General features: G+C 38.9%; 1 protein-coding gene across 1 annotated transcript in view; it reads left to right on the top strand.

Annotated features, from left to right (window-relative positions):
* Positions 1-14,876, top strand: part of SNX31 (sorting nexin 31) — a 33,795-nt gene that overhangs the window by 3,600 nt on the left and 15,319 nt on the right. The window contains exons 3-6 of the mRNA XM_044421722.1: positions 789-903; positions 3,082-3,146; positions 8,661-8,771; positions 9,459-9,549. Coding sequence (XP_044277657.1) covers positions 789-903; positions 3,082-3,146; positions 8,661-8,771; positions 9,459-9,549 — 382 coding nt within the window. The remainder of the gene's footprint in view (positions 1-788; positions 904-3,081; positions 3,147-8,660; positions 8,772-9,458; positions 9,550-14,876) is intronic.

Here is a 14,876-nt window from a genome sequence, read left to right as displayed (position 1 = left end):
TTATACCTCCATGCATTTTTATTCTCTAAAGTAATTGTATAAATTGAATCATTGTGGTAGTGTGTCTTGTGGTTTTGTAGAGTGCGCTTATGTCAAAAATTGCCGTTGGGTCAGTTATCCTGTTTTGATCTAGCCATATTCCTAAAATGTTTATCCATTTCTATGTCATAGGAGTTTGTATGATACCACATCTAACATTAGGTGCTCTTCTATTGTGTATCATTGACCCTCATGCTCAATGCCACCACTGTATTCTGCCTCAACATGTGCTGCTGGCACAAAGCTATACAGACAGTGATGACATGATTATTGTGCTTCATAATATGTACTTCTCCGATGCTGCTCTAGAACATGATAACAGCCTTCTATTCAGGAACATAAGAATTGCTTTGCTGTATCAGTCCAGCTAGTTTGGATTTCTTGTCTCTGACAATTAAGCCATGCCTCAGGTTCCACCAGGAAGTTCACAAGCAACAGTATGAAAGATGATCCTCCATTTTAACCTATATTCTTCCAGTTATCTGCCAACTGAATTAGCTCTATATACAAGTGGTACAACACAAATGTGAGGGTGATGATGGTAATAGATTGTTTCCCATACTGTCTTTCTGCAAAGTGTGCTCCTCTTCAAATATTGTATATTATAATCCTAAACAATAGTTATGAAAACAGGTCTGATAATTAACATTCAGGCTTGAACTTTTAATTATTTGACTTCTGGTAACTTTATTTGAATATAAACATATTGGGAATACTTGATACCATTCTAATTTTAACCATCTTTACAGTTACGGCGGGTTTTTGGCAAAGATGTGCCATCATTTCCTCCAAAATTCTACCTTGCAATGACAAAGTCAATGGCTGATGAAAGGAGAGCTCAGCTAGAACAATATCTACAGAATGGTATAGTGAATCTTGGTTTTTTTATTATTGCAAATAGCTTTTAATGGTGCAGATGTTATGTATACTGTGATCCCATAGAGCTATCAGGCTGCATCAAAGAATAGACCTAGTGAATTGAATGAGACTTAAGCTTACATTTAAGACAGTTCATTGATTAGAACAGTGACAAATTTTCCAGTGTTTCATTTGTTCACTGAAAATTTTCTGTTTTATAAAGTCACAACATTAAAAGTATGCCCACTGAAAATAAAATGCTAACTAAGCTTGGCAGTTTCAAAGTTGAAATTAATGTTTTTCAAGTAACTATCCCTAGCAAATACATGATAGAATATATACATGACTGTATATGTCTCTGTGGGAAATGTAACTAATATGTAGTAATAGGAAAATGGAAGATGCCTGAACAACTGTAATGGGAGAGATGTGTTGCAGCAGATGTATGGTTCTCAGCATATCATGCACAGTTCTTTGGGTTGCAAACATTTATTAATGCAGCCTTCCCCAACCTGGTACCCTCTAATATGATAGACTACAACTCCCATCATCCCCAACCAGCCATGATGACTGAATGATGCTGAGAATTGTAATCCAAAATATATGAAGGATAACAGACTGAGGTGGGGGGCTGAATTAATGTTGCTGCTGAAAATTTAGCACCTTTGTTTCTTTCTTACATTTAGTGAGGCTGCCAGTAACCCTCTGAACTCAAGGGATTATGAGCATCTTAGGCTGGGTGGGAGGAGTGCAGAGGTGAAGGTCACCCCATCTCCTCCTGCCCTGCAAAGTAATTAGAGATCTAAGTGCATTGCTTCAGAGTGGGAGAAAAGGAGGCTGAGGCTTTTCCAGGATATATTGTATCTCTGTGCTGCCACTCTCTCGCCCTGCCTCTGAAAGCCCTTCTCCAAGGCAGCCTTGGAGAACCAGCAGGCACAGTTTCTTCTGCAGTAGCTCTGAATGGTGTTTGGATTCCTTTCGCTAGGAATCCAAACAATCCTATGGCCATCTACATGCTGTTTAGCGGCTGTAGGATTGCTCTGCCCTACAATTTAAAGGAAGTACATGCTATTATCTTTCTCTTTTCATGTATATTCCAATACAAATATCTGCATAATGTAACATTTACATCTCATTAATGCACTTTAATTTTTTTTGCCTTATTTCAGGTATGGTTTCCTGAGGCAAAAAGTTAACACCGACTGAATTTTTTTAGTTTTCCTTATTTTACTTGTATTTAGTAGACATGCTAAATTAAATCACTCTTTAATTATTTTCTGATGAAAATGGAACATTTTATGATATAAACTGAGAATTTTCTAATGAAATTGACTCAACATAAATTAGCATATCACTGAATGCAACCTGTAAGTTCTTGAATAGATATTATTCATCATTTGGCCTGAACAGAGTTAATTAACCTTGAATTGTTTGTTATAGATAGACTAGCTTGAAAGTAGCTTTCCAAAAGACCAGAAAAATGCTTTCCCCAAGCTCATGCATTTGATATATATTGAACTGCAACTCACATCATTCTCTGCCAGCATGGCCAATGCCTTGCATTACATATAATGGGTAGGATCTAGTATAATATACATGTGGGACTCCTGGTCTTCCTCTCCTTGCATCTTTTCCAGGGACCGTCAGATGGAATGGAAGAAGAAATGGGTGGGAATCAGGTGGAGAGTACTTGTGCAGATAATGAGCCTTGCTCCTTAAGAGCGGCAGGGGTGAGCATATGGCTGCAATAGAGAGGAAAAGTAAGGGAATCCCCTTTGTTTGAGCCTTCTGAACTAGATCTGATTTCTTAAACATGGAAGTATTTTCCTCTCCTTTGTTACTAAATCAAGTGTTATTTGGAAATCCTTATAAAAAGGATGGTTTGCATTTATATGCTTTCTTCATCAGGCATTTGAGACATGCTGATTGTCTCTCTTGAACACCAGTCTGCACAATCCTTTCTGGATTCTCCATTGTACTGCAAAAGCATTAAGCATATTGTTATTCTCTCTCATATTTATCGTGGACATGTATAAGCTATCTTGAGAGATAAATTGTCAGTTTCTCAATCAATTTCCCAATTTATCAATAATAAAATGGTTTGTGATAGCATATGTCATATTTTTTTTCTTCTCTCTCTTCCTTTAAGTAATCACTCCTGATTTTTGTGTCTTTGCTTTTCAGTTTCAATTGCACCAAGTATTACAAACAGTGACATCTTTATTAGTTTCTTTAGGAAATTACAACAGGTAAGTTGACTGTGTCACAACAAGCTACTATAAAAATCATGCTGCCTTTCTTGCACCTTTCTATATTTATACTTTAATTTTGCTTGCACTTATAGCAATCAATCAATCAGGTTTGTAGAATGAAAACCTGCATGTTATTAGAAAGTAGTAAGTGGCACCTCTAATGAAATGTTGCTGTGTGAAGTCTCCTATTTATGGTGCCAGCCAAGCATTACCTTTTCAAGATATTCCATTCCATGCCTACTATGCTTGTTTAGTCCACTTTGGACTGTTTGGGGCATTAAACACACATACACTTAGAGAGCGATCCTACTGATGCTCCGTCAATAAACAAAAACTTCCAAGATCAGAACCCTCTATCTTTCGCCTTGCAGGATTGAGGAAGATGGAGGTTTCATACTCCCCTTTAAAAGTAAAAAAAAAATCAGAAGGCAATTGAGCGCATCTTGCTGACCCACTTTATTCACTATTGAACCCTGAAAAAAGCCACTTCTGTGGTTTCCCCAATGGCTGGGCAGTTTAAAAGAAAGGCCTTATTTTAGATCCTCCAAATTGTAGAACTAGCTACAGTCATGGGAGATGGGATCCTATAAATCTTGTGATCCCTGAGACATTGCATTGTCCAAGATTTTTCTGAAGATTTTTTGACACTTCTGGAACTCTTGGGGTTTCCTCAAGCATGCAGTACCTCCCTTTTATTCATGGATAGTGATGGTTTGGCTTCATAACAATTCAAACTCAGAGAATGATTTCTATCAGAATGAAATAAACACTGTCTCCTCTGTTGTATTAGCTACAAAATCTGTAAAAAAATAGATAGGCATTAATTGTTTAAGTTGATCTTTATCTTTAAGCATGAGCAAACTGAGGTGACTTGTACCTGTATATGCATGAAGGTTATAATTTGTTCATTTTTTATCTGTATTGTTGTTAGTGTGACCTGTTGAACTGGTAATTATGCCAGGCTTCCATTTTGTAGGCTTTGGATGATTGTACTACACATTGGTATTGGATCTGTTTCACTTTTCACCATATTCTCATAAGAATTGGTTGGTGGCAATGCCAGCAAGCTGGAACAGCATGGAGTTTATTGCCAATTATTTCCCCACTTTGATGATACAGGTGTCCCCTGGAAAATTTTATCTGGCCCAGTTCTTATATGTGTACATTCTGTTTTCTGGAAAAAAAAAAACAGTTTCTATCTCACTTTCCTGTCAGCAGGTTCCCAACTTAATGCTTCTATTAAAATACAATAAAATCATAATTAAATGCCACTCTAATGAATACTCAGCAAATGTGAACAATTCCAGTTCAGCATTTGGAATCAGGGTATTTGAAGAGCCTGGTTTAGACCACAAACTCTGGTTAAGATTGGTCTTCTGCCCAGTATTAGCCCAAGACATAGGGCTTCTTGAAGTAGAGCATCAAATAGTGCTCTTCCCTCTCATCTTATGGCCAATGCATTATAAGGTTGCTGCACATAATGTATATCTATTCTTGCCTTCATCTGTCTCCCTGAATTCTGCACCTGAAACAGCCTGATTCAAGGCACAGGGCACAGCTGTCTCTTCTTGTTTCACATGCATTCTAAAAGCTAGAAATGGACATATTTTTACAGTTTGTCCAGATGAAACTTCTTAAAACAGGAGCAATTACTGGAAGAGCCTTGCATTGAAGTGGTTCTGCAAGAGCAGTTTAAGCCATCTGTGGGGAGGGATACTCTCTGGCCAGCTGACTACTCTTCTTTTAAGATTCTGGTTATTTTTGAAGAATTCCATCCATTTGAGCTTTTTGTTTCTATCAGCAGCCCTACCTGTCAGTGTTTTTAAACTGTTTTTATGTTGACTTCAATTTGAGTACATCACACCATGTTTTTCAATGAATTCAGTAATAAATTATAAATATTTATAAAACAACTCACATATAGATACTGTGCAAAAATAAAAACATACTCTTGATTTGTAGGTTTTCAGTCTAGTAATATTCTTTACCCTTATGCCCATAATGCTCTTTTGTCTGAAAACAGTAGGGTTTGCTTGTGTATATTAGAGGGCAGGGAAAGATCTGAGAACTTTCTGGTCTTTTAATGATTAATTGGTTTTGACTGGGATGAGAAACAATAAGTGTGTTGATATGAAAATGTCAACATCTCTTTATCTGGTAATGGTGGTGGCAGCTACAGCCTGGCATGTACTTAGAGCTGGAAGCTCAAATCGCAACACTGTGTACTCTTCATGGTTGCGAGCTTGTGAGATGGTGGAGTCAGGTGTCAATGCAGGGGTGAGAGCTTTTCTAGGCTGGAAGATGATTGTAAAGAAAAGCCATACATGGAGAAGAAGGATGTTTAAAAGGTATGACATAGACTCTTGGGGCAATTTCAGACATTTTTTGTGGTATAAGCGTCTGTGGGCTTGAGTACACTTCAGCAGGTATATGAATTGGACTGTAGTCCACAGAAATACATACCATAACAAATCAGCATTAGAAAGGGTCCAGAGGAGGGCAACAAAAATGATTCAGGGTTTGGAAACACTGTCCTATAAGGAGAGACTTGAGAGAACTGGGCATGTTCAGTCTTGAGAAGAGAAGACTGAGGGAGGGACATGATATCCCTCTACAAGTACCTCAAAGGTCAATATCTCTTCTTGCTGATACCAGAGTGTAGGACATGGAATAATCAATTCAAGCTGCAATAACCGAGATTCAGACTAGATATCAGGAAAAGCTTCCTCACTGTCAGAGCAATACAGTAGTAGAACCAGCTACCTAGAGAGGTGGTGGGCTCTCCCACACTGGAGACATTAAAAAAGAAACTGGACAGCCATCTGAGTAGAATGGTGTAAATTGGTGTCCTGCGACAGCAGGGGGTTAGGCCCGATGGCCTTCATGGCCCCTTCCAACTCTATGATTCTACATGGTTGATGAGGAAATGAAATGAAAACAAAATTGAATGGCAATGAAATATAGAACGTTCAGATTGTGGCAGTGTCTTTAAAGTTAAGAGCCCAATCTTATACTGAGGTTCTGCTTTCTGAGGAGCGGTAGAATCTGGCAGGAATCAGTTATACTGTCATAACATGTATGCCAATGGAATGTTGATAGTTTAGTGTTTCTTCTAGCAATGATAGAACTCTGGAAAAGCAGGGCAGAACTGTTGGTAGGAGGGGCTGGCACAAGGAAAAAGCACATTTATTTTATATCCTGAACTCTTCTTACCTATTGACACATCCCCAATAGCGGAACACTGTACCAGCCCTGGGCCCGGTACAAAGAATTTCCCTCCCATTGGCATGGGATGGGTGGATTAAAGACTAGTTACCCTCCCCTAGCACACATGACCATGACAGAGTGTAAGATATGTTGTAACTAAGCTTCAAGTTGCAGGGGATCACTGCCCATATGTTACTTGTCTTTTGCCCTGTTACGGTTTTTCTACCATGCATAGATGAGTGGAACCATATGCTCCACCTACCATCCCCTGCTTCCTGAGCCCATGCTTGGTGCCATGGATCCTTGAGAGTTGTTTAACTTTTGTACATGTGTTAGCTCAGTTGGATGACACAACAGGGCACAGGCACAGCTGGAATTTTCATAATGATGCCACAGCTTGTTATGTGTTCCAGTTACTGGAGTGAGTAGTAGTGTTTTCAGCATTGCTTTTACAGTGCAATCCTATACTTTTCTACTCTCTGATCAGAAATAAGCCCTGCTGAATTTAACAGAACATATTCCCAGGTTACTGTGTATAGTAGGTAAGGGACATCAGAGATATCTCCAAGAGATTCAAATGAATTTGGATTTTGATGACTCCAAGTTGTAGCAAATTGGGTTTTTCTGAGTCATACTCACTTGTGGACCTTTTTAAACTTGAGAGTTGCACAAATGCACACTTATCTTGGTTGAATCCTCACTGTCTTCAGGGGTACCTAGGTCCTCTTAATACATTTAGGCTGGAATCCTATTAACCAGACCTGGGCATTGTACGGCCCACGGGCCACATCCAGCCCGATGGCTGACCCTGACTGGCCCACATGAGGTCACTGGCAAATTAAAAGTCAATGCAAATATATATTGTCATAATATAGATGTAAGCAATACAACTGTACTGCTTTTATTTTGAAGGATCTGCTAAATTGAATTGAATTTATTGCTTTTCATGTAATGTTAATGTTTTTCTGAATATTCAATAAATAGTGTTGTTCTGTGCTCCACATTTTCATTGTATCATTGTAATGTTTCATTTACTGTTTTTATAGAGATATATATTGAGCAGAGCTGTAAGTGTATTGGTCCAGCTCTTAACAACTGTCAAAGTTTCTCATGTGGCCCCATAGGAAAATTAATTGCCCACCCCTGCTATAAACCAAGATGAAGAGCCTCTGGCTGGGAGCAAGATATACAGAACTCAGCCTATTTTCAAACCCAACCCACGGTGGCTATGGGCCTGCCTAATGCTGGAATGTGAACTCCAACGAGTTTCACCAAATGGTAATAATGACCTTGGTAGGACATGATTTTTCCACTGCTAGTACATTTGTGATCCAACTGAATTAAATCAGTCGAGCAGAAAATAGCCCTCTTGGGCCTTCCCCTGTGGACTGTACTAAATATGGGCTTTGAACAGGCAACGGAAACCATCAAGCAGCGCATTGCAGACATTGAAAGACAAAGCAATCTCAATAGAGCCCCTGAATTCTACCTTAGGGAAGTCTATAGACATATTGTAATAGGCGCACCCTGTCTCAAACAGTTGGAACTCCATAAACACAGAAGGACTTGTACCTTGACCCACCTTAACAAACTCCTCTCAGTGGTTTTGGAGGGACGGTACAAAAAGATCTGGTCAGAGCACCTTTTCCCCTGTGGTATGAGACAGATAGAAACTACAGAGCATGTCCTGTTGAGGTGCACATTCTACAGGGATATTTGCACTGCACTCATTTCCCCACTAATGAATCGCTTCCTGGGCTGTACGGAACAACAATATGTCTATATATTGCTGTCTGACACTAACCCAACAATAACATATAGAGTTGCTAAATTCTTCGCTGCCATGATGGGTGTCCAAAGACAGATCCTGAGGGAGTGTGGCTCTATCTAGTTGGACAAGGACAAAGTTTGAGATTGTCACCGATTTTAGATGACTGATACTGTGTCAAAGTATTTATTAATCCGAGTGGGGTTTTAATATTGAGAATCTTGTATGTATTTTCTTCTTTTTTAAATCTATTTATTGAATGGAGCTGGTCTTTGACCGCAATAAAGTTTTTATCTATCAATCTATTATGTTCGTGCAGATTTTGTTAAATTTATCCTACTTGTGTATTCTAAGGCATTGTTTATTCCATCTGTGAACTCAGTCATAGTGTATATATTCTCACTTAAAGCTCTTCTGTCCCAATTTGCTCATCCTCTTACAATTTTTTGAAATAAAGAAGTGATGGGTTTTCCCTTCAGTAACTAGGACCACAAATATATGTATTCCAATCTCTTTTGTTTTTTCATGTTTTTTAGGATACATTTAAAATCTCAACCCAGCAAGCCTTTCTGGATGTTTACCTTGCTGATGGAAGGTATCTCAGAATTGATATTCAGACCTCAGATACTGCTGAAAGAGTGCTAGAGGCAAGTAATTTTATCAACAGATTCAATGGTATGTCCTCCTAACATGAAGCCATGATTATATTTATTCAAAGTGGGTTCAACCTATAGTCTTGCTTAGAATAGACTTATTAAAACCAAAGGGACAAATTGGTGATAAACTTAATGTCCCTTTGATTTTCAATGGATCCAGTGCCATGTCTTTAAATCATCCTCCATCCTTCTGGGTACTTAATAATATATTTTTGTTATGTCTGTCCAAATACATCAAGGAATTATGGGAAGAAATAAGCACCAACTTAAGGAGTTTATTTCTCAGAGACAAAACTTAGGGTCCTGTTAAATGAAGAAGATATTTGGATAGTACTGGGGAAAAGAATTGGTGTAGGCACACCCATAGATAAACCAGTGAGGGGGACATGCAGGAGGCTTTCAGTACATACTTTTCATGAGAACTCTATAGAATTCAAAAGTTCTAACATCTCTATTCCACCAAAAGGTCTCTAGACCTCTGTGGAGAAAAATATTTGCTGAATTTTTCTATCCCAAAATATTACAAAAGCTGTTTTAAATAGGTACTGTGTACATCCTAGCAGCTGGGGTATGTTGGGAATTGAATTTCCAACAAATCTTAAGGGCATCAAGTTGGGTGGGCTGATCTAGACTATTTGCTCTAATTCTGAGGAGAAAGTACCTCTTTTCCTCCCTCAGGTTGTATCATACAAGATTGAGCTTTCAAGAGAACTAATAGGATATTTCAGCTTATTCCTTATTCAGGATCACAACAATGGAGAACTGTCTGGTAAGAAGTGTTTTGAGTTCCATTAGACATTTACACTTTCTATATGCATAATGTGGAAAATCTGTATAGCTAATATCTATGAGGAAGTAACATCATGATTGGATTTTTTTATGCTTTTAGCTGGATTTAGAACTTAAAGTTTTATCATTTGCATTTTTTGGAGACAACGCCTTTAAATATAAAATGCAGCATCTTCTGTTTTGCTTTTCATGGGAATACTTCTCTTCCTTTTGTTTTTAAGTAAGGAAGTGTCAGCATTATTTGATTTAGAGGTTGTGCTTTTAGGAGATGTGTGTTAAGAATGCATGATGTAAGGGAATTAAATGTATGTTTTGAAAGATGTATGTATATCTTAGAGTCTTGAATATATGGGCAAGTTCACACAACATGTTAAACTGCCCTGCCAATAAGCTACACAGTGTCCGTGACTCACAGAACAACCCATAGTGCTTTATATACTATAACCTAGCCCCCTCCCTGGAAAAAATCTGGTGCACTCCAGCTGTGTTGGGCTACAGTATCCAGAATTCCCCAGCCAGATTCTGGGAGATGTCATTCTGAAGGCAACCAGATTGGGGAAAACTGCCTTTACCTTTAAAGAACCTTCTTGAACTTCTTGAGGCCTGAATTCCTGAATCATTTTCCCATAGCTGCCTTGCCATGAGTGATGTTAATGTAAGTATCATCCACTTTATATGCTGAAGCCAAAGATAACAGTCAGCAGACTGATTCTCTTAAATGCTTTTTTTCACATCAAATGGTTTCAGGATAAGAGGGTATAAGTTGTATTCCTAATTCCTGCTGATGACTCTGTCATGCCATCTGTCACTGAATGGCTATATGTCTATTCAGACTCAGATTCAGGTTATATGTCTATCCCACATCTTTTTATTATTTTATGTTAGCATAAATATGTGCATGCTGCCCTGCAATCCTCAGTGTTGAGGTGGTTCATAGGAGGTTAACATTGCACAACAGTAATGCAGACTAAAACAGCAGGTGAAACACCAAGGTACAACACTATCTCAGATCACTAACCTGGCCAAATAAAAGGCTTTTCCCTGGCACTTAAATGAGTAACAGCATTGGAATCAGGTAAAACTCTGCTCCTGCCAGCATAGCTCTTTCCTTTTTAGACATCTGCCTTACCTCCAACAGAAACAGCACTCAAAGAAGGACCTCACTGGATTCTAAGCACAGGCATGTTGGTGAAGGATTGAGCACTCCTTGAATATATTTGTCCCAAGTCATTCAAGGTGTTAAAGGTAAGAACTAGCACTTTGAATTGGGCTTGCCTGTGCATAGGAAACAAGTGAAGCTCTTTTATTGCTGACACGATAGGATCAGAATGAGCAGCACTTTATTCTTTAATAATTGAGGCTTTTCAAACACCTTCAAAGGCAGCCCTACATATACTTTTATTATTAGCTTGTTTGCTACAATTATTTTACTTTCCATCTAAAGAGTCCAAAGCAACATGCTTAATTCTCCTTATTCTCCAGTTTGTCCTTACAACAATCCTGCAAGATATGTTAGGTTGTTAGTCATTGACTGGCCCAAAGGCACCCAGTGAACTTCATGCCCCAGTGGGAACTAGAACCTGCTTCTCCTTAAAGTATTCTAACTACACTGGCTTTGATGCATTGCATTGCAGTAACAGTGCATTCATAACCTTGACTAACCTATCTCTGTTGTGGCCAGTGTGGCCAGCTATCTGTGTTATAGCTAGTAAAAATTACTCTGCTATAGCAACTAGTGCCCACTGATACTAGTTGGGCCAAGCACAGGTTGAGCAGCCCTTGAATCTCCAGTAGCCAACCTGTACTGCAGAAAGGAAAGAATGAAGCGCATGCAACAGAAGGGTGGACAATTCTACTTTTGTCCTGTTCTAGCAATAGCTCTCATTCAAAAGAGAATAAAGTGATCATGAGGACACTATTGGCAGGCATGCAGGGACAAAGTCACAAAACCACACAAAATCATGCTATTGCCACTGGTAATAATTATGCCTTCTGATTATATCCTTTGAACTAGGCGGCGAGGCTATGATAGGTATGAGAGCTAGCACTTTGGACTAAACCTCCTGCCTCAATAATGAATTTACACATGTGTGCATGTGAGAGTCACACAGAGTCAACAAAGTACAATGATAATTTAAAAACCATTTTCACTGCATTTTTAAATGTAAATCATCTTCTGTGGTATGTTGGAAACAAAAGATTAATATCTCTTCTATGGTGGAGATCTTGGGCAGAAACATAAGCTTCCCCTATTCCAGCATACAGCATATGTTCTGACAATCTGTTTCAAGATAGAGACATACATTGATTTAATCAGATACAGTCAAACAGGTCACCCACATATGCAGGCAGTGCTGGTCCAGAACATTTTGCTGCCTGAGGAGGACCTGCAAATGCTTCCCATTTCTCACTGGATAATCTGGGCTAGTCACTCACTTTCAGTCTAACCTACCACACAGGACAATTGTTAAATTCCTAGAGGAACAGCAAAACATAAATATAGTGAAAAAGAATAAATAATTTATACAAGAAAACATAATTACCTTATAGCCTATTCATAATAAGGGTTCTTAACATGTATTCATTTGCATGGATTTTCAAAAGAGGCAAGTTTAATCAATTTTTTTAGTTTAAAATTTATCTCATTAAGACTCTGGGGAGCTTGAAGACACCAACTCATATAATTTGTATCTAGTGTAAAAAATTTGAAAAACAGCCTCTTGCTGCTCATATGCTCCATTTATATGCATCCATCTTCTGCATCTGTATCAACTCAATTTTATTAGTACCAGAACAAAACCCACAAAAAGTCTTGTGGTATCTTAAAGACTAATGGGATTATAGCCCATTTAATCAGGTGCATGGAATATTATGGGGATTTTCAGGCATCTATAGAGTACATATGGAGAGAATAATAAGCTGAAGAAAATTAAATGCAGAAAGTAATGAAGGAAAGTATCCATCTTTACATTAAATATTTCACAGCCCCATCCTAACTCAATTTCCCTTAAAACACACAGACCCATACACTACCAACTCACAGCTCCAGTTTATAATATAGTGATATCATATACTACCCTCCCAGCAATATCGATATAACAGCCATTGATATTTTGCAGTATTGATGCAACTCTCAGTAAAGCACTGCAAAAAGTTCTTAGATCAACTAAAATGTATCCTTTTGCATGTTGTAACAGCAATCTACCTAAAAATAATTCCTGGAGTCTAATAGTTTTGTATCAACAACAAACTATTTGGCTCTTACAAGAAAATTACTTAATTGTCTTTGAATTCATTAATGTGAGGTGGTGGAGTGGAGAACAGAATCACACATCATACCTCACACAAAAGCACTTCTTTGGGCATACATTCCCTTGCTCCAGGAGCAACTCCTATTGAACAGAAAATCCAATTATCTTGAAATACTGAGTGGGAATGTGGAATCCTCAGAGCCATGCATTATCATGGTAAATGGTGGCAGTGGTGGTAGTAATATAATATATAGAAACAGAGTGAGTGAGAAGGGGCCTCTCAGGCCATCTACTCTGACCCCTGGCTCCTCTCATGACATTCCTATCATGTGCGAGTCCAGCATATCCTTAAACACTCTCACCAAAAGGGCTTCAACCACCTCCCATGGAAGTCCATGCCATACCCTAGGGGTCCTAACTGTCTGGAAGTACTTCCTGGCATCCACCTTGAATCTTGGTTCCCTGAACTTTGCTCCATTGGAACACATCTGCAGGGGGAAAAAGGTCACGACCCACCTCTGCATGACACTCCCTCACATACCTGTATGTCACTAGCAGGTCCCCTCTGAGTCTCCTCGAGGCTGAAAAGATCCAGTTCTCTCAGTCTCTCCTCATATGGCTTACCCTGCAAACCAGCCTTGCTGCACTGATTCCAGCCTTATAAAAATAATATCCTCATGAAGAAGAAAAATATTTTCACAGGAGGAGACTGGAACTTTCCCAAAAGTACCTCTCTTTCTTTGTACAAATATGATCAGAGACTGATTGGAAAATCTGATCAAAACACTGATATCAGCATCTAGTTCCCAGACAGCTTGTGCCTTATTGGATAAATAAATACTGCACAGGATGGCAGGTGAATCAGGAGATGTACAAACAAGGCTTTCCCTTCATTGTCCCAAAAGTCAAGAGGTTCATGGCTCCAGTCATAAGGCAGCAATTGGGAGAATCCAGCTCTTTCAGATAAAATGCCACCCCCTGTTGGACAAGCTAAGCTCCCAACTTCATGGGCATGAGAATCATTCACCCACAGCATCTCCAACTTGTTAGGATTCACCTTCAGCATTTTGGTTGTCGTCTAGCCTATTACTGAATTTAGGCACCAATTTCCACCGCCACCACTACATTTATTTACTGAAGTTTCATAGCTGAAGGTTCCTGAGCAGTTTACAATAATCCATAAAAGCAAGACAAAAAAATGCAGTAAAACTACCTTAAAAATCAAAGAAACATCAAAAAATTAAAACAGCTGAAACATGCAAGGAAGAATGACCCTGTAAAAACACACTTTGAGGGTCAACTTCTCAATGCTCTGGGTAGCCAAGTAAATCTTTAAAAGCCTTGGCATAAAGAGCTGTCTTAACTGGGTTCCAAAAAGATGACAAGTTTGGTGCCAGATAAAACCCTCCCCCTTGTTGCCCACCCTCCAGAAATCCTTGAACTTGGCACTAAGAGGAAGGCCTCAGAAGTTAAGCATAGTGCCCAGGTAGACTGTGATTGGTGCTCCAACAGATACTGTGCTCCTAAGCCATGTAGGGCTTTTTAGGCTAAAACCACTAACTTGAATTGCTCCTAGAAGCATTCAGGCTGCCAGTGCACGTAGGTCAGAAATGGTTTTATGTATTTTGACCTCCAGGTCCCAGGTATTAATCTGGCTGCCATGTTCTGCATGAGCTGAAGCTTTTGAACAGTCTTCAAGGGTAGTCCCACACAGAGGGCACTGCAGCAATCTATTTTAAAGATTACCAGAATGTAGATTAGTGAAACCAGACTTTCCCTATCCAGATAAAGGTGTAGCTAGGTCACTAGTTGAAGCTGGTCAAAGGCATCCTGAGCCACTGAGGCCACATCCACATTCTCACACAATTCAGATGTCAGGAAGAAATAAAACTGAGCACTAGCCACATACTGATGACATATAGTATCAGAGACAACTGCAAAAATAAAGCTGGAAAAAGGATGAGAAGATTCCTTAGTTGCCTTTACTGCCTGAAACAAATAATAATCCACCATTTTACATGAATTGGCCTGCTCTACATTTCATTTTTCCTGCAAA

Source organism: Varanus komodoensis, unplaced genomic scaffold (genome assembly GCF_004798865.1).
Source record: "Varanus komodoensis strain SLA01 unplaced genomic scaffold, ASM479886v1 scaffold12, whole genome shotgun sequence".
Taxonomy (NCBI): domain Eukaryota; kingdom Metazoa; phylum Chordata; class Lepidosauria; order Squamata; family Varanidae; genus Varanus; species Varanus komodoensis.
Note: the sequence above shows the minus strand (reverse complement) of the source record. Positions and strands in the feature narration are given on the sequence as shown.